The sequence below is a fragment of the Micromys minutus genome, assembly GCF_963924665.1.
Source record: "Micromys minutus genome assembly, chromosome: 15".
NCBI lineage: Eukaryota > Metazoa > Chordata > Mammalia > Rodentia > Muridae > Micromys > Micromys minutus.
Window position 1 is genome coordinate 53,609,086 of NC_137984.1, and position 20,055 is coordinate 53,629,140.

At 38.1% G+C, this 20,055-nt stretch overlaps 1 protein-coding gene across 3 annotated transcripts in view; it reads right to left on the reverse strand.

Annotated features, from left to right (window-relative positions):
- NBEA (neurobeachin) overlaps positions 1-20,055 on the reverse strand; it is a gene marked incomplete at its 5' end in the record, with an annotated part of 531,924 nt that overhangs the window by 424,162 nt on the left and 87,707 nt on the right. For all 3 annotated transcript variants that reach the window (XM_080929212.1, XM_080929210.1, XM_080929211.1), the window contains one exon: positions 17,630-17,776. In XM_080929212.1, coding sequence (XP_080785338.1) covers positions 17,630-17,776 — 147 coding nt within the window. The remainder of the gene's footprint in view (positions 1-17,629; positions 17,777-20,055) is intronic.

Genomic DNA, 20,055 nt, shown 5'->3' on the forward strand with positions numbered 1-20,055 from the left:
GTATATCTGGCCAAATTCAAAGTTTTCTACCACTGGGCTGACAACTCTCTGTAGTCTTTTTATCGCCAATCATAATGCAAACCTCTAATTACCAGATATAAATTTAAAAAGGCAAAATGAGTAATTAATCACACATATTCAAAGTTTAAGATGGTACTTGTATATTAAAATGTTTAGTTATTTCACTATTAAAACTAACCAATGCTGCCCTATTTCAATCAGATATTTCACTCTACTTAACTGATATAAAGAACATCTCGCCTCACGGTTTCTGGTTTTAATTACTTTTTTAAAGCTCATTGCTTCTCACTTCTCAAGATAAAATAGTTTCAAAATATTTCATTTTAAAATTAAAATTTTATTTTTGTCCCTATTATATACAGCAAAATAAAATTGCAACCAGGATTAATAAAAAAAAATTAATTTAGGCAAGTACTGATGCTGCCCCCAAAAGTGGCAGCCTACAGAATGGAAAAACATTCTAACAACTCCACATCTGATAGAGGAGTAACATCCAAAACTACATAAAGAACTCAATTAACTAGATAGCTAAAAACAATTTAATTAAAAAATAGAATACAGACCTAAATGGAATTCTAAATAGAGGAAACTCAAATGGCTGAGAAGCACTTTACAAAATGTTCAACATCCTTAGGCATCAGGGAAATGCAAATCAAAACTACTGATCTTCCATCTCACACTGAAGATAAACAAGTGACAGCCTTAGGCTGAGTAGGACGTGGAACAAGGACAACACTCATCCACTGCTCATGGTGGGCACGATGGACAGCAGTGTGCTAGCTCCTCACACTGGGGAGGAAAATCGGAGTGCACCTATCCTAAGATCTAGCTATACTGCTCTCGACCATGATTCCAAATGATGCTTTATTCTGTCACGAGGCCACGTGCTCACCCACGTTCACCGCTCATCTATTCACAATATTCAGAAACTGGAAACAACCTGGATATCTTTCCACATAACAATGAATAAAGACAATGCGGTATATTTACATAACAGGGTGTTGCTTAGCTATTTTTTAAAAAATGACATCAGGAAATTTGAAGACAAATAGATAAAATGAAAAAAATATACTGTATGAAATAACCCACATTCAGAAAATGAATGTGGTAGAATTATTTTGTTTTGGGGGGTTATTTTTTTATTCATTTATCTGTGGACACAAGCAGTTAAATAAATGATAACCAAGGTACAATTTGTTGACCCGGAGATGTTAGGTGCACTAGGGGAGCACGGACCTCCCCAGAATGGAGACATTTTATGTATTTAAAGAGTTTTGGGTGGCCTTGGGATAAAACAGAGAGAAACAAGAACAGGAAGATAAATGAGGAGGAAAAGGGGACATGGTGAGGAGGAAGAGAAGAGACAGGGACAGCTAGCGCTCGGGAGCTTTAGGGGGGGTACGAGTGAGTGTACACTGTGAAACTGAAACTGGGGCATTACTGATCCTTAGGGGTGTGCAGCTCATTTCTATTTGCCTATGTGCTTCACCAACTTTGGTTTCCTAAGCACTCTGACTTTTCATGTCCTCTTCTAAGACATGTATTTTGGTTAATTTTTGTTTTGGAGATTATTTATCTCTGTAATTCTTGTGTTCTGCAATTTATAGTTGGAATAGCATAAATAGTTTTTAAATAAACCCACCTCTGATTATTTAATAATGCAATTTTGTTCTGTACAAAACTGTTTCTATTTAAAACATTAACCATTATCTTTTTTTAAAAAATCCTCTCCTCCCTGCTCTCCATGAGAATGACCCCACCCCCAACAGACCACCCCAATCCCTGGGCCCTTCAATTTCTTGAGAGTTAGTTGAATCTTCTCTGACTGAACCCAGACCCAACAGTCCTCTGCTGTCTATGTGTGGGGGCATCATATTAGCTGGTGTGTGCTGCCTGATTGGTGGTCCAGGGTCTGAGAGATCTTCCGAGTACAGGTTAACTGAGACTGCTGATCTTCCTACAGGATCACCCTCCTCTTCACCTTCTTCTACCTTTCCCCTAGTTCAGCTACAGGGTCAGAGCTTCTGTTCACTGGTTGAACGTAAATATCTTCATCAGACTCTTTCAGCTGCTTGTTGGGCCTTTCAGAAGACAGTCATTCTAGGCCCCTATTTCTGAGCACTCTATGCCTCTGTAATAGTGGCAGGTCTTGGGGCCTCCCCTTGAGCTGGATCCCACTTTGGGCCTGTCACTGGACCTCCTTTTCCTCTGGCTCTTCTTTATTTTTGTCCATGTAGGTCTTTCAGACAATTATGGGTCAGAGTTTTTGACTGTGGGAGGACAACCCTGTCCTTCACTTGATGCCCTTCTTTCTGCTGGTGGTGGGCTCTACAAGTTCCCTATCCCCATAATAGGGCATTTCATTTAAGGAACTCTCTGTTTAATTCTACATCCCACTTTTTGATTGGGTCATTTATTTTCTTGGTGGTTAACTTCTTGAATTCTTTATATATTTTGGATATTAGCCCTGTATCAGATGTGAGGTTAGTAAAGATTTTTTACCAATCTGTATGTTGCCAATTTGTCCTATTGGCAGTGTCCTTTATCTTACAGAAGCTGTCCAGTTTTGTGAGGATTCATTTATCAATTCTTGATCTTAGCGTCTGTGCCTTTGGAATTCTGTTTAGGAAAATATTCCCCCTGTGCCAATGAGTTCAAGGCTCTTTTCCACTATTTCTTCTATTAGGTTTAGTGTATCTGGTTTTACATTGAGGTCCTTGATCCATGTGAAAGTGATCTTTGTGCAAGGTGACAAGTATGTATCCATTTTCAATTTTTTCCATACAGACTGCCAGTTAGACCAGAACCACTTACTGAAGTTGATTTCTTTTCTTCATTATATATTTTTGGCTTGTCAAAGATCAAATTTCCTTAAGTGTGTGGTTTTATTTCTGGGTCTTCAATTATATTCCACTGAACAACCTGTCTGTCTCTGTACCAATACCATGCAGATTTTATCATTATTTCTCTGTAGTATAGCTTGAAACTTCCAAAGAAAACCTAATACCAAATTTCCTCAAAATATTCCACAAAATAGAAACAGAAGAAATATGACTGAATTTATTCTATGAACACACAATTACTCTGATACCTAAACCACACAAGGTTGCAACAAAGAGAGAGAGAGTGAGAGAATGAACATCAATGCAAAAATACTCAATGAAATTTTTGCAAACCAAATCCAAAAACACATCAAAACCATCATTCTCCACTATTAAGTAGGTTTCATCCCAGGGATGCAAGGTTGGTTCAATATATGAAAATCTATTTAAGAAATGAACTATATAAATAAACTGAAAGATAAACATCTCCTTAGGTGCAAAAAAAGCATTTGTCAAAATACAACACCCCTTCATGTTAAACTTATTGGAGAGATCAGGAATTCAACGCCCATACCTAAACATAATAAAAGCAACTTACTGCAAACTAACAGCGTATATCAATTAAAATGAAGAGAAACTTAAAGCAATCAAACTAAAATCCTGGGAAAGGATGCCCATTTTGTTTATATCAGTTCAATATGGTACTCAATGTTCTAGCTAGAGCAATAAGACAACAAAAAGAGATCAAACAGATACAAATTAGGAAAGAAGAAATAAAAATATCACAATTTGGAGATGATCTGGTATTTTACATAAGCAACCCCAAAAAGTCTAAAATATACCAGTGAACCACAACTAATAAACATCTTCAGCAAGGTGGCTGGATATAAAATTAACTCAAATCTTCCTCTATACAAATAATAAAGAGGCTGAGAAAGAAATTGAGGAAACAATTCCCTTCACAATAGTCACAAATACTATAAAATATCTTGGTGTAACTCTGACCAAACAAGTGAAAGATCTGGAGGACAATAATGTCAAGTCTCTCAAAGATATTGAAGATCTCAGAAAATGGAGAAATTTCCCACACTCATGAATTGGCATAATTAACATAATAAATTTGTATCTTAAGAATTTTTCTAATTAAATAATGGTAAGAATTACTAAAGTGAGAATTTAATTTTAGTCTCATAGGTCCTGGAAAAAAATACAAATATATATCAAAATGTAAGTATATGTATTATAAAAATTTATGCACAGACAACATATAGTATGTATGGTTACTATACATTGTCATTCCTATAAGACCTCCCATTATCTATTAACATGCCACAATGAGAAGACCTAAAATAGAGCAGTGGCTTCTGATTTGCAATGATTTCATGTGTATTGGTTTTATTCAAAATAACAGAAACATGACTGGAGAATATAGGTAGTTAACAGAGGGTACTAACAAACTGAAAGAAATAGGAAGGACCTGATGGGTTTAGTGCAGAATTCTATCACACCAATTAGAAGACCTAATACCAATACTCTCCAAACTATTCCACAAAATAGAAACAGAGGGAACACTACCCAACTCATTCTTCAAAGCTCATTCCTAAACCACACAAAAACCCTATAAAGAAAGAGAACTTTAAAGACCAATTTCCCTCGTGAACATTGATGCAAAGATACTCAATAAAATTCTTGCAAACACAAGAACACATCAAAACGATCATTCACCATGATCAAGTAGGCTTCATCCCAGGGATGCAAGTATGGTTCAATATATAAAAACCCATCAATGTCATCCACTATATAAATGAACTCAAAGGATTAAAAAAACATATGGTCAACCCTCAGACGCTAAGAAAGCATTTGACAAAATTTAACTCACCTTCATGCTAAAACTCTTGGAAAGGTCAGGAGTTCAAGGCACATACTTAAACACAGTGAGAGCAATATACAGCAAACCAATAGCCAACAACAAATTAAATGTTGAAAAGGTAGAAGCAATCCCAATAAAATCAGGGACTAGACAAGGCTACCCAATTTCTCCTTACCTATTCAATATAGTACTGGAAGTATAAGTCAGAGCCATCATAAAGGTTAAAAAGATACAAACTGGGAAGGAAGAAATAAAAATATCACCATTCACAGATGATATGATAGCATACTTAAGTGAACCCAAAAATTCCACCAGAGAACTCCTACGGCTGATAAACAACTTCAGCAAAGTGACTGGATATAAAATTAACTCCAACGAATCAACTGCCTTCCTCTATTCAAAAGACAAACAGGCTGAGAAAAAAATTAGAGACATGACACCCTTCAAGATAATCACAAAGAAAATATAAAATACCTTGGTGTGACCCTAACCAATCAAGTGAAAGATCTGTATGACAAGAACTTCAAATCTCTGAAAAGGAAATTAAAGAAGACCTCAGAAGATGGAAAGATCTCCCATGCTTATGGATTGGAAGGATCAACCTAGTAAAAATGGCCATCTTGCCTAAGCCAATCTACAAATTCAATGCAATCCCCATCAAAATTCCAACTCAATTCTTCATAGAGTTAAAAAGAGCAATTTGCAAATTCATTTGAAATAATAAAAACCCAAGATAGCAAAAAACATTCTCAACAATAAAAAAAAACGTCTGGGGTAATCATCATCCTGACCTCAAGCTGTATTTCAGCTCAATCGTGATGAAAACTGTCTGGTACTGGTACAGAGACAGGCAGGTAGATCAATGGAATAGAATTGAAGTCCCAGAAATGAACACACACACATATGCTCACTTGATTTTTGACAAAGGAGCTAAAAACATTCAATGAAAAGGAAAAAAAAACAAAAAACAAAAAAAAACGACAACCTCTTCAACAAATGGTGTTGGCTCAACTGGCAGTCAGTATGCAGATGAATGAAAGTTGATCCTTTCTTATCTACTTGTACAAAGCTCAAGTGTAAGTAGATCAAAGATCTCCACATTAAACCAGGTACACTGAAACTATTAGATGAGAAAGTGGGGAAGAACTTAGAACACATAGGCACAGGGGAAATTTTCCTGAAAAGAACACTAATGGCTTATGCTCTAAGATCAAGAATCGACAAATGGGACCTCATGAAATTGCAAAGTTTCTATAAGGCAAAGAACACTATCAAAAACACAAAATGGTAATCAACAGATTGGGAAAAGATCTTTACCAATCCTACATCTGATAGAGGGCTAGTAACCAATATATACAAGGAACTGATGAAGATAGACTCTATGGGAATCCAATAATCTTATTAAAAAATTGGGATAGAGCTAAAGAAAGAATTCTCAACTGAGAAATACAGAATGACTAAGACTCACCTAAGGAAAAGCTCAACATCCCTAGTCATCAGAAAAATGGAAATCAAAACAACCCTGAAATCCCACCTCACACCAGTCAGAATGGCTAAGATAAAAAGTTCAGGTGACAGCAGATGCTAGCACAGATGTGGAGAAAGAGGAACACTCCTCCAGTTCTGGTAGGACTGTAAGCTGGTACAACTAAGCTGAAAATCTGTCTGGCAGTTCATCAGCAAATTGGACATAGTATTACCTGAGGACCCAGCTATATCATTCTTGGGCACATACCTAAAAGAAACTCCAACATCTAACAAGGACACATGCTCCACTGTGGTCATAGAAGCCTTATTTATAATAGCCAGAAGCTGGAAAGAACCCAGATGACCTTCAAAAGAGGAATAAATACAGAAATTGTTGTACATTTACACAATGGAGTACTACTCAGCTATCAAAAGCAACGACTTCATGAAATTCCTAGGCAAATAGATGAAACTTGAAGCTATCCTCCTGAATGAGGTAACCCAGTCACAAAAGAACACTCATGGTTCACTCACTTATAAGGGGATACTAATACAAAAAGCTTGAGTACCCAAGAAGCAATTCACAGAACTTATGAAGCTCAGAAAGAAGAAATGCCAGAAGGTAGATGCCTCAGTCCTTCTTAGAAGAAAGAGCAAGTGCCCATGGGAGGAAATAAAGGGACAAAGAGAGGAGTAGAGATTGGAGAAAAGATCATCCAGAGACTTCCTCACCAGGAAATCCACCCCATATTCAGTCACTAAACCAACAAACTATTGCTGATGCCAAGTAGTGCTTACTGACAGGAACCTGATATGGATGCATCCTCAGAGACTCTGCCAGAGCCATACTGATGCAGAGGAGGATGCTTGCAGCTAACCATCGGACTGAACAGGAGGACCCCAATGAAGTGGCTAGAGAAAGGACTGAAGGAGCTGAAAGTGTCTATCAACTAACCAAACCCATCACAGTTCACAAGGACTAAAACACAAATCAATGAGTTCGCAGGGAGAAACCCATAGCCCCAGGCACATATGCAGCAGAGGACAGCATTTTCTAGCATGAATGGGAGGAGAGGCCTTTGGTCCAGTGAAGGCTCATTTTCCCAATGTAGGGGAATGCCAATGTGCTAAGGTGGGAGAGGGTGGTTGGGAGATGAAGCACCTTCAAGTAGGTAATGGGAGGAAGAAGGGGGATGGAATTCGGGGAAGAGGATAATTACAACTGAAGTGTAAATGCAGAGAATATACAATTTAAAAAAAGTAAAGTTAAAAAAATAAAAAAATAAAAGACTTGCATTGGTCATGGTGAATGTTCACAACAATAAAACCCTAACTAAGTCTCTGTTGGTAACAGAGACTGGGGTATTGTGATAGGAATGACCATGCAAAGGACAAAAAGAAAAAAGAAAAGAAAAAAGAAAGAAAAGAAAATGAAAAATCATTATGCTTAATCTTTACACACCAAGAAAACTTTGACTAATTCCAGGTTACTTCTTATTTTACATGTACTTTATGCTCATTGTAACTAGTAAGAACTTAATGCACACTATCAAACCTTTAAAAAAAAAAAAAAACAAGTACTGACAAAAATGTATTCATATACTTTTATGCAAAAATGCTTAAAATCTGTATGTTTATCTTTGCTTTTTAAAATAAAAGATGTTCAATTAAAAAAAGAACAGCAGAAAAATATAAAGAAATAAAAGGAATGACCATGCTTTTGTTTGGAAGAATGTGAATTTTGGGACTTTGGATTTGGAAAGCAATGGAATGCTTTAAATGAGGCATAATGAGTTATCCTAGTAGAAATGTGGAAGACTTTGTTACTGGGAGTGATCTGAAATGCACCAACTTTGCCTAAGGGATTTCAGTGGAGAATTTCAGTATGTGGCCTAGACACTGTTTCTGTAGTACTTTGGTGAAGAATTGGCTGCTTTTTGCTCTTGTCCAAAGAGTCTGCCTGATGATAAAGTGAAGAGATTTAGATTAATTGCTTTGAAAAAGGAAGTCTCAAAACAGCCTGGTGTAAATTCTGCTGTGTGGTTACTAAAATTCATTTTTATCAAGAACATTTTAATGAAAACTAGCAAGTTGAGAAAGGAAAAATATAAAATATAAGGTTCCAGTATTAAAGGAACACCAGCAAGTAAAATGGAGCTAAATCCTGAGTTCAAGACTTTTAAATTGAATTAAGGGATTAATGACCTTGTGGCAAAATCCCATCCAGCTAAATTAGCTCCAGGCAACTTAGTACAAACCTTTAATCCCAGAAGGCAAAGACAAATAGATCTCTGAGTTTCAGGCCAGCCTAGAACAGAGCAAGTTCTAGGTAAAGAAAAGTTTAAATCCAGGTGTGGCTGTACACATCTTTAATCCCAAGAGACTGACATAGATCTCTAAATTCAAGGTCAATCTACAGAGAAAGATCCCGAACAGCCAAGCTTAGGTAGTGAAGGAGTTAGGAACAAGGAATCTAGTGATAATGTAATAGAACAAGGGGGAAATGTTCTGACTCCTACAAGCAGCAGAACTCGGCAGCTTAGGCCATGTGTCTCTGAGTTTATATTCAAAAGGAGGAGACTACTGGAACAATTGATGCTGGTTATCTGGAGTTAAGAAATTTGTGGTGATTAAGAAGAGACCAGCATCACTGAAGTAAAATCTTCTGGGAAATGCTTTTTGAGAGCACAAAAATGCTGAGTTCCAGAGATAACCAAGGTTGTACCTCATGCTGCAGCTGTTCTTGGTAATGTGTTTTGAAGGCATGAAGTCATGATGAAAAACAGCAAAGGCTTAGGACTGTGAGAGGACATGGAAGGCCACTGGTAAAAGATCAGCCTCAGTTGTAGTTGACAATCCAGGATTGAAAGGGGTCATGCAAAGGATTGGAGGCACCATGAAGGGAGCCTATGAGAGGCTATTGGTAAAGCCTAGTTGCAACAGAAGAACCTCATGTCTTGGAGATGCCAGTGCCAAGGGGTGATCACAAGAACAACCATAGCAGTGTAGTGATCAGCCTGAGCTTAAGAGTTCTACAGAGGGCAGAGCTGGAGAAGTGAAGCCAGCCCTTTGTAGGATCCCAGAAGATCATGTGTGGATCTCAGACATTGTAACAAGGAGCTGTAACATTGAAACTGCCTTGGAGACCTCATAGACTCATGTGTTTGAACAACCCTACTGGGACAGGAAGTGGAATGTGATGGTTTATATATGCTTGGCCCAGGGAGTGGCACTATTAGAAGGTGTGGCCTTGCAGGAAGTGTGTCACATGGGCTGGGCTTGGAGACACTCCTTCTAGCTGCCTAAGGATACTCAGTCTGTTCTGGTTTCCTTCAGATGAAGATGTAGAACTCTGAGCTCCTCTAACACCATGCCTGGCTGAATGCTGCCATGTTCCTGACTTGATGATACTGGACTGAACCTCTGAACCTGTAAGCCAGCCACAATTAAATGTTGACTTTATAAGACTTGCCTTGGTCATGGTGTCTATTCATAGCAATAAAACCCTAACTAAGACAATGTCCAATAGACAGGGCACTTAACACAAAGATAGTACACTTAACACTACAAAAAAAAAAAAAACTTTTCAAATACTTCATTTGCCAATATCAAGCAATTTCTGAAATGAATTCCTTTATTATCTGCCTATAGTACCCTGGGAAGATGGGTATTCTTATTCAGTTAGACCTGCTTATCTCCACGAAGTATCCTCAAAAAACACCTCCTGGCTCAGCAATCAGCTCACCCACAGCACCCTGTTTTAACAAGTCCCAGCTGTGATGGTTGGTGGTGTTGAATTCCGACCACCCTAGAAGGTCAGGTACTCCATTCCCTGTACTTCACTACAGATCCTGGATTTTCAGTCTTTACGACACATGCATAATAAACTGATTCCACGATAGACAATTCTATGTTTCATTTCATATATAATAGACAAACAAGATGTATGACAAAGGTCTGGATTCAAAGATTTTTGTTAACGTCGTCTACATATTTCCATTAATATCTCCAGAGCATACTGCAGGTGACTGAAGCCAGCAAGTGAAAACATAGGTGAGGGCAGTACGACATGTCAGCACCATTCAAGGCCGATGGAGTCAACCAATCAGCTTCATAAGTAGCTAAGAGAATAAACAAGACCGACAACACACTCTCAGTAAGAGCCGTGTTTTAAATCCAAAGAGAAACAAAATAGGTTTTCTCTGCATAGAAACAGAATTAAAAAACATCCTACAGAACGAGAGAACATACTGGCAAACTATAATATTGATTGAGAGTTACATACATTTTATATATATACATATACATACATACACACACACACCAAAGTTAACAACAAAATACAATTAAAATACTCTAATTAAAATTATGCAATAGACCCTAAGAGCATATCTCACAAGAAGGCCTATACACGGCCACCTAATCTAATCTCAAAGGAAATGCAAATTAAAACCAGAAGATAATACCACCTCACCTCAACGACAAAGATCAAAGAAAAGAACCAACATTATTCTGTGAGCAGCAATCCCACTACAAGTAACAAGTGCAACCCTTTCTCTTCCTATTCCTCTTCCCTGGTAAAAGTTTGCAAAGCCATCTGGTAGGGCTAAGTAAGGTCAAAGCCCCTCAGGAGTGGGGGATAAATGCTGTTGGCAGCACCCTCCTGATCCGAGTGAGGACTGTTAAGACACAGTTATCCAGGAATGAGAGGCCCTAGATTGGTGACCAAATTGAACTAGGATGTTGACTAGACCCAAACCAACACAGACAGAAAGACAGAGAAGGGGCAATGTAACACAGTATGAAAGCAAGGAGGAAAGGCACATGGTCTTCACAGGAGATCCTCTCAGGTCTGGATATCATTATTATAAATGGTAAGCATCAATTCACAAAATCAAGCATGAGAAGAATATGCCAGAGTCTGGCGAACTACCCGAGTATATGAATGATAAAAGGGCTGCCCATATGGGCTAACTTTCCCATGTCAATAGGCAGAGAATGATGAGAATAAAAAGAGCAGCCACCCAAAAAGTAGGAAGAGAGGGAAGTGGTCTAGACTATGGCATGGAAAACATGAACTTAGAGTATAACTTGCACAGCAAGGAAGATGGTTCAGTAGGTACAGGCTATTACCACCACCTCTGCAGATCTAGGTTTGATCCCCAGAAGCCACACAGTAAACAAAGGGAACTCCCGCAAGTCGCCCTCTCAACTCCACACATGTAACCTGGCAAAATATGCATTCATAACGTACATGTGCACGTGCAGAGCGCTGCCACACATGGATGCCTAGAGCCAGAGGAAGGTGAAAAAGACAGGGCATAGCCAAGCAAAGGATGACCAAGATAAGGACCATATTTGCCAAAAGGAGGCAGCTAGAATATATGCCAGATTCCCAAAGCATTCTGGGTAACAAGGCTGTCCAGCAAACCTACAGGCAGCCTTGGGATCCGATGGATAAGAGAAGGTATCTGCCTAAGAAGCCGGCCCAATGTGGAGAACGCTGAGAAGAATTAAGAAGTATCCTTGAGGAAATTTAAATGCTCACAAAAGTATGCTAGCATGTGCCTTTAGAATATTCATGTAGAATATTCATATAGGCATTTTATGAAAATCTGAGAAACATTTGAGTCAGGAGGCTAAGGATACTGTACGATATAAATGCAACAAACTGGATTGTTTTCTTGTTAAGGAACATTATGAAAATGACATTCCTGATAATCTGTCTTAATGCAGCCTACTAATGTGGCAGAGGAGAACTCAGAAGGCAGAGCACATGCAGCACTGAACATGGCATTCGTGCTGACGGGATAAATCTCTCAATGGCTCCTGCAGCATTAGATCATCCATCGAAGCTCTTCTGGAATTCTGGGAGGAACTGGCACGCTCCCACAGCACCCCAGCTACTTCTTGTGCTCCTCCATTTTTACTACTTGGCCTTATCAATAAGCAGTTTGGCATGACTCCAGGCTCTTGTCCAGATCCCAGTTGAACTGCATCAATATGAGCTGGTAGGCTACTTGATAAAGGAGCACTTCTAGTCCCCTTCCAGGATGAAGAACAAGTTGTCCATTTCCTCATACACCTGGAGGACTGTCCAACTACCTCTGGCTGATATCCCAGGGTGAAGTATGAGGAAATGTCAAGCCTGTCTTTCACACTTCTCCACAAAGGTGTCGTGTTTCTGTCCCCTCACCTCTTCTTCCTTCCTAGGCTTGGCACAGACCATATACTTGCTGGAGCCATCACACCAAAACTAAGCAAACCTGTCTTACAATTTCCTTAAGCACAAGAACACTAAGAGCACATCAGAGCCCAAAGAGAACCCCACGTGCATCTCCTCCTTCGACTGGAGTTGGCACTTGGGAATCAGGAGCTTGCAGCACCCCTAGGCAAGCATTCCACCTCCTTCCTCAGCTGCTCCAAGTGTTCAACCACCTTTACATGGAAGTGGAGTTACAAAGGTCTTTGATCTATAACACCTAAAATATTTTTACATAACTACCTCAGATATACTTTTCTTTCACTTTCTTTTATAGTTAATGTGCTAGACAATCCAACACACAAAAGATCCTAGATAACCAAAGCCAATTTAGAGAAAAAGAATAATGTTCCTATCTATATCAAGTTTTAACAGAGTCACAGTAAGAAAACTAGAATGACTCTGTCTAAAATCTGATAGTACAACCACTATGAAAATCCATATGAACATTACTTAGACAATGAAACAGAGATTTATTCTATGACCCTGCTATACCATGCCCGGGTATTTTCCCAGAGAACTGCACGTCAGCATATCACAGAGGACATTAAGGTTATCAGTGGTCACTGCAGATGTAGCCACAATAGCTAAGTTATGGAGCCAATGCAGGCATCCTACAAAAGGATAGTGGATAGGAAAATTGGACACAAACATACAATGGAATTCCTGTATTTTGCCGTAAAAAAGAAGGAAATTATATCATTAGCAGGAAAGAGATGTAACTACAAATATGAGCCATTTTCATAAAAAAATAGTGTTTGCTCTCATTTGTGGTTTATATATTTTATAGAGATTAAGGAAGTCATAGTGTGTGTGTGTGTGTGTGTGTGTGTGTGTGGCACAGAAGTAGAAGCAGAGCTGTTGTAGTATATCCACCCCATGTGGACAGTGATGACACAGCTAACCACAATGACATGGCCTTAGCTACACACAACACAGTTTTTTTACATTGCAATTATTTTCCCATGATGACCATGTGGTTCTTATGTGTGAATGCTATAGGTGACTATGATGTCTCACACTAGAATAAGGTATGAAACTCCTCTTAGGAGTACAGGGGAAGGTTGCAAACATAATGGAAATAGAAGGTACAGGCCTCACCATACAATGTGCTCTTTGTTAAAGTGTTCATGTGCAACGTAATACCATGCCTGCTGAATAACTGTTACATTATATACAGTAAAAACACAGCTCTCTTGCCAGCAGCTACTGTGCTCACTACCAAGAGACTGGGGTGAAGTATATGAATGTTCCTGTCAGAATGTGGCTGAGTCTCATTTACATGTTTCCTTTCTTTATGTTATCTACATTTCTAGTAAAAACAAGTTAATATCCAAGAATTCTGAAGATACAAACTGTTTACTAATTGGTGTACTTTGTATTTTAAATTGAGACAATTCATTTGTGCTCATGAATTTACAATCCCCATTTTAAAAGACTCGGGTGCACAGGAGCTCAGTCTGATACTTTCATTCCTTGCCTACATTTCTTACGTAAGTGTCAGACTTCAGTGTAAGTACTCCATACTCTATAGGAGGACAGTACTTGTACAGTGATTCAGTGACTTAGGACTTCTACTCATTTTACCACTGTTATACAAAACAAAACATGCCAAGAAAAAAAAAACCAAATGATTCATTTCTCATTGGAAAGCTGTTCACCTGATGCAGTCTCCTTTCTGAAAGGAAAAACTACTTAAAACTTAGATCTCATCCTTTCCCTTATGTGTTGCTCTGAATTTCCTATAACGAAATTAACTCATAATAGTGATACTGGGTTTATATTTTATGTGATTTATCAGCTTCTCACCTCCATTTAACTTTTTTATTATTGTATTTAATATCATTTAATTAGTGCTTAAGAAAAGTTACTTCGCAGTGTGGCAAGATGGTTCAACACTGAAGACCATTTGTTTATAGGGGGTCCTGGTTTCGGGCCCCAGAACCCAAACCACAGCTCAGAAACATCTGCAATTCCATCTCCAAGAAATTCAATGCCCTCTTTGGGCCTCCTTGAGCACCAGGCAAATATATGGTATACATATGTACATTCAGAGAGGGAAGGGGAGAGGAGGGGGAGGGGAGGGGAAGAAGAAGCAAAAAAAAAGAGATGGAGGGGAAGGGGGAGGTGGAAGGGGAGAAGGAGGAAGAGAGGGGGAGGAGGGAGGAGAGAAGGGAGGGAAAGGGAGGAGAACTTTTTAAAAGCAAAACTTAAATATTTTATGATCATGGCAAAGAAAAGACAGAAGGCTAGATACATATAAGCCAAAAATATTGAGAGTCCTATGCAAAGTTAACACATGGCAGAGTAAGAATTCAAAGGGAAAGGAGGAGGGATTTGCAGGTAAGTGGATGGAACTAGGGAAAAAAGTATGCTGAGGTGCTCCAGACAAAGAAAGACAAGCATGGTATGTACTTAGTTTTACAGGGACATTAGCTGTTAAGTCAATAATAACTAAGGTAGAACTATAAAGGCTGGGTACAGAGTAAGAGACTAGGGAGGGGCAGATAAAATAATGAATAGCTATGGGTGGATTAGGGGTGAGGCTGGAGCAGGAGGATCAGTAGGAGGAGGAGGGAAATGGAATCGGGAGGGATTATGTAAACAGGCAGCTAAAATTAAAGGCCACTTGAGGGGTAGTATGAAAATCTAATATAATAGAACTTCCTAAAATATACACATACATGAAGGTGATCTGCATAAAATCACCAAATAATGGGTGAGAGAGAGTCCCAATTGGCATCTCTGGTCACCAAATGAAGCTTCTAGTATCAGGACTAGTTTACATTTAATTGAAGTGTTAGCCAATGGGGTCTTATGGAAATTCCCAAACAACATAGGCTGTTGCCAAAGCTTTAGGTTGCTCTTCCACATCAAGGCCCATTGCTGAAGCCAACACGCACACATTATCAAAGATGGAGAAGGTGAACTACTGCCTACATAGAGCTTTCGTCCATGTACTACAATCATTGGTACAAGACTGTTCTCTGTATACCACCATAGGATAAATGTAAGGCAGCACATCTACAAAACCACAGATTTACAGTGTCGTCCTGCCTGAAAGCTATGGGGCAATGGTGACACAGAGCCTGTGGGTGTAACCAACCAATGTCTGATCTGACGTAAAGCCTGCTCTGTCACACAGAACCCACCATGCCCAACACTGCTGACTGAGAGCCTGAGACTAATACACCAGAATCCTAGGGGAAGTAAAATATTAATCTTCAAAAAAGTAGCAATAAAATAGCTGCTAATGACTTTCGTGGTACTCAGCCACAGTCAGAGAGAGCTCCTCCTACAGAGGAGGGAAAAATAGAGAGAGCTACAGCGAGACATCATGCAGAGTGTGAGAGTGTTTGGAACACTAGGTATAAATAGAACAACTCCATCAAACCCCTCCTCCCAGAGCTCAGGGAACCCTGCCTAAGAGGAGGAAAGAGTACAAGGCCCAGAGCAGACGGAGGACACCCAGAACACAACCACAGCTCCTCTGAACTGAGGCCATGCACAGTGACTGAACAGCAGATTCTCTGTGCTAATATTGTGCCGTCCAGTTTAGTGGTTTTGTGGGATTCCCGAGTATGGAAGCAAGCAGTTCTCTGAGACTTATGCCTTCTCTTGGGCTCTTTTCCTTGTTTGTCTTCTCCAAATCTGATGTCAAATTTTGTTTTACTTTACTTTATTTAATTAGTATCTCTTAGACGCCTGTTTCTTTTCTAATGTGTGGAATGGAGGGAAAGTGGGAAGAAGCTGGGATGAGCAGAGGGACAGGAAACAGTATTCAGCATATATTATGTGAGAAAGGAATTTATTTTCAATAAAATGAGGTTTGGTGTTAGGGGAAGAGGGCGATACTAAACCCAGTTCATATCTAGGCCCTAGTGAAACAAGTAAAACTAAATGGATACAAGATAGCAACATGTAATGTCACCCTGACACCAAACACCAAGACAAATCACTGGAACACAAAGATCTTTTAAAAGAGTAATTTTGTTATTTCCATGTGTAAACTAAAATAATAAAATCAAAAATATGAATATAAAAGGTTTTAAAAGAATATTTTAATATTTAATGTTACTATTCCTTACTAAACTTCCATTAATTGAAACATTAAACTTTTTAAAAAAAGAAGTAATACTTTCAATTACAGTATGTGCTCATTAAGCATCATCAGCTTTGGTTTGTTTGATTGTTCCTTTGTTGTTCTTTGAGACAGGGTTTCTCTGTGTAGTAGTGGCTGTACTGAAACTCAGTCTGTAGGTCAGGTTTGCCTAGACCTTAGAGATCTTGCATCCCGAGATCTGGGATTAAAGGTGTGGGCCACCAACGCCTGGCTCAACTTTGATTTATATTGTCTAACCTCCAAATACTCTGAAATTGTTCAAGTCCAAAAGCGATTTAAATAATCTATCTACCCAAACTTACCAAGTGTGCTCATTAAAAACAAATTCATAGGAGTTAATGCTGTATCTTTCCTAAAATATATCTATTTCAAAGCCAAATAGAAACCAAAGTAATATGATAAGTCAGTGTCAGTGGTTTTGTGACATAAACACCCTGGTTACCCCATTCTGTATCCATTGCAAGGGACAATTAAATGCAAATGAATAAAATGAGCTATCTCAGTTGGAGACAGCATTTGACACTGCTTCTTTCTCTAAATTTCTAACCCACAGCATCCCTTTCAACAAGGCATTTTATGGAAGATTTACTGGTGTATTTTAGGTGTATGAATGTTCTACCTGCATGTACACCTGCATACCAGAAGAGGGCATCAGATCCCAGTACAGAGAACTGCAAGCCAGAGTTTGCTGAAAATTGAGCACAGGACCTTTAAAAGAAGTCTTAACAGCTGAACCCTGCACAAGTCATTTTGTATGATAATAATACAATGTACATATTTCAAAATCTGAGATTCCAAATACCATTTTATAAACAATGTGCTCAGAAAAAAAATTTCAGAGTCAATAACTAAAGGAATATCCTAAATATTAGAACACCTTCTAAAAAAAAAAGATCATGAAAAAAATATAAATTAAAAACATAAAAGGAACATCACAGTAAGTTTCAAAAGTTGAAATGAGAATTACCCACACTGAACAAAGATTCCCACTAAATACAACAGTGTGAAAGCAGATTATACAACAAGACCTTTGCAAGAACTGATAATGATGCAGTCACTCCTACCTTATAACCAGGTCCTAATTGATGAACTGCAAATATCTGTGCTGGGTTAAGAGCTTCACTGAACACATACACAGCCCCAAGCTGGCCACAGAATACCCTGTTGGCGTCAGCAGTTTCTGAAGATCCAAGAAAGCACTTGTCATAGCTCTATTTTTAAAAGTCACAAAAAACAAGTTATTATTTTTAATGACAGAATATTTAAATTTTTATTTCTTTATTAACATATTTAAGATACTAAAAATATTAAAAATGCTACTTAAGGTGATTTTCAAATGTTTCAAATAATAAAAGTAAATAAACAAGTTTTAGATATATAAAGTCAGTTAAAGAGGAGTTAACTGTACAGCCATTCATCGCATCCTCAGACTTGACCACTTTTTCAAATTGTACCACTAACGACAAAGATTTTGTAATTGTTTATACTTGAATTTTGTAACTCAGAAACAAATTATAGCTTGTTTACTGAAGCAAAGCTAATTTTAAATTGCTAGTAATTCACAACTGATCAAATTTAGAGAGGTTAAAGTAACTCAAAAGAATGACTACCAAATCTTAACTATAAATCTATCTAGAGGAATAATTTTTTTCAATTCTATTTCATTTCTCAGCATGGATGAATATGCCACCCTCTTTTTCAGCACTAAATAACAAATGATGAAGAAAATCAGTTTGTTCTGAGTAGAGATTATACAGAAGCAGAAACAATGACTCAATCTCCAGAGAGTATCAGTCACCTAAAGGATCCCCATCTAGAATCCCTGGCATGCCTTCATCCTTTCAACACCAGCCACTGAAGCCAAAGGCAGCAGGTACTGCCCACTGCCCTCTCTTGTCACCACAGAATACAGAATACACTGTAACTCGAATAAGCACACTGATATTCAGCTATCAATCTAGACAGTCACAGAGAATCAATCATTACACAGAACTGTCAAATATAATATCCCATTTGTGCTTCACACAATAGCAGAAAAATAAAGTTAATGAAAAAGAAAAACAAGAATTTATCATTAAACATATAAGTGTAATTTAGATTGTGGAAACTAAAAATCTCTACTACATAAAGAATGTATACAAGACCAGGTTTCTCTGTCTTTTGCAAATACTTTCACAGCGAATTTAAAATTTTTCCTCTTTCATTTTTGAAATACTGCCTTTTCAGCTAATGTCAGTCAACAAAACTACAGGAGCTTCTTTTTTATGTTAGTAATAAACGACATCCCCCTGCAGTACCAGACAACAGACAGGAAGCATATTTTCATTTGTGTGTTCTCATTTGCCTACAAGTGTGTTGGGCAGAAAAGCCAGCCAAGCTTGTCCTATAAAGGCACAGGCACGAACTTTCTAGAATTCTGTGTGTTCCATGCTTCTGTGCATATTTGTATTTGATTTGTCTGCTGTGGTTATGCCTTTTGAAAAACTGTTCTTAGTAAAATCCAAGACTCTTAGCTTCCAGATCATATGAAAACAAGGTAAAGTTGACTTGGCTGGGTCAAGACAGCTTGTAACCCACAGAACTACAAACAGACTGGAGACAATGTACAATGTCCTATTCATTTCAAAGTAAACAGAAAAAGAGAATATGTTATAATCTCTGCAGTAAAAGAGATTAAAATTTTAAAAATGCAGACAAATTTTATAAGTAGAATTACTTGTTTGCTTTTCTTAAGCCAGTCATAATTATTATAAGAAAGTACTCTGGAAGGATAATATGTCACTGGCCTTAGATACTTTAGGCACTATAAGCCACGTTTTGCTTCGGCCCTAAAATGCCAGGAGGAAAGAAAGAGAAAAGCCAAACTAAAAAAGTGCAAGCATTCTTTAGATTTCAACCATATTCTCCTCTGTCTAGAATCTAGTGTCACCTGCTCCAGCACAGACACACAAAGTGAAGAAAGCTTCTCATGTACAATGACAGAGCATGTGATCTGCCTTCTGTTTGCAGAGTCCTCTGATGTCACGGAATTCTCAACACTGCAGCCATATTTACGGTCTTTTGTTTTTGTTTTGATTTTTGAGACATGGTTTCTCCGTGTAGGTCTGACTGTAGATCAGGCAGGTACTGAACTCAAGAGATCCACCTGCCTCTGCCTCCCTGATTGAGATTAAAAGTGTGCACCACCACACCCAGACCGATGAAGACTTTTACAATATACTCTTGGGAGGCTTTTTGTCCTGGGTTAGATGGCAAACCTATATTGCATATGAGGCACTTACATGACTTAGTATAATCTCAACCACATTCTATTTTAACTTTATACATATCATTAAATCATGTGTCTGAAACAGTCTGCACACTATAATAATTAAATATAAATTATAAAAATATAAATTAACTTAAGAATTATAATATAAACTAATAAAACCTCAAACAAAATTTTGGATATTTCTACCAAATGGCTGTTATCTATATCATAGTGAGAGAG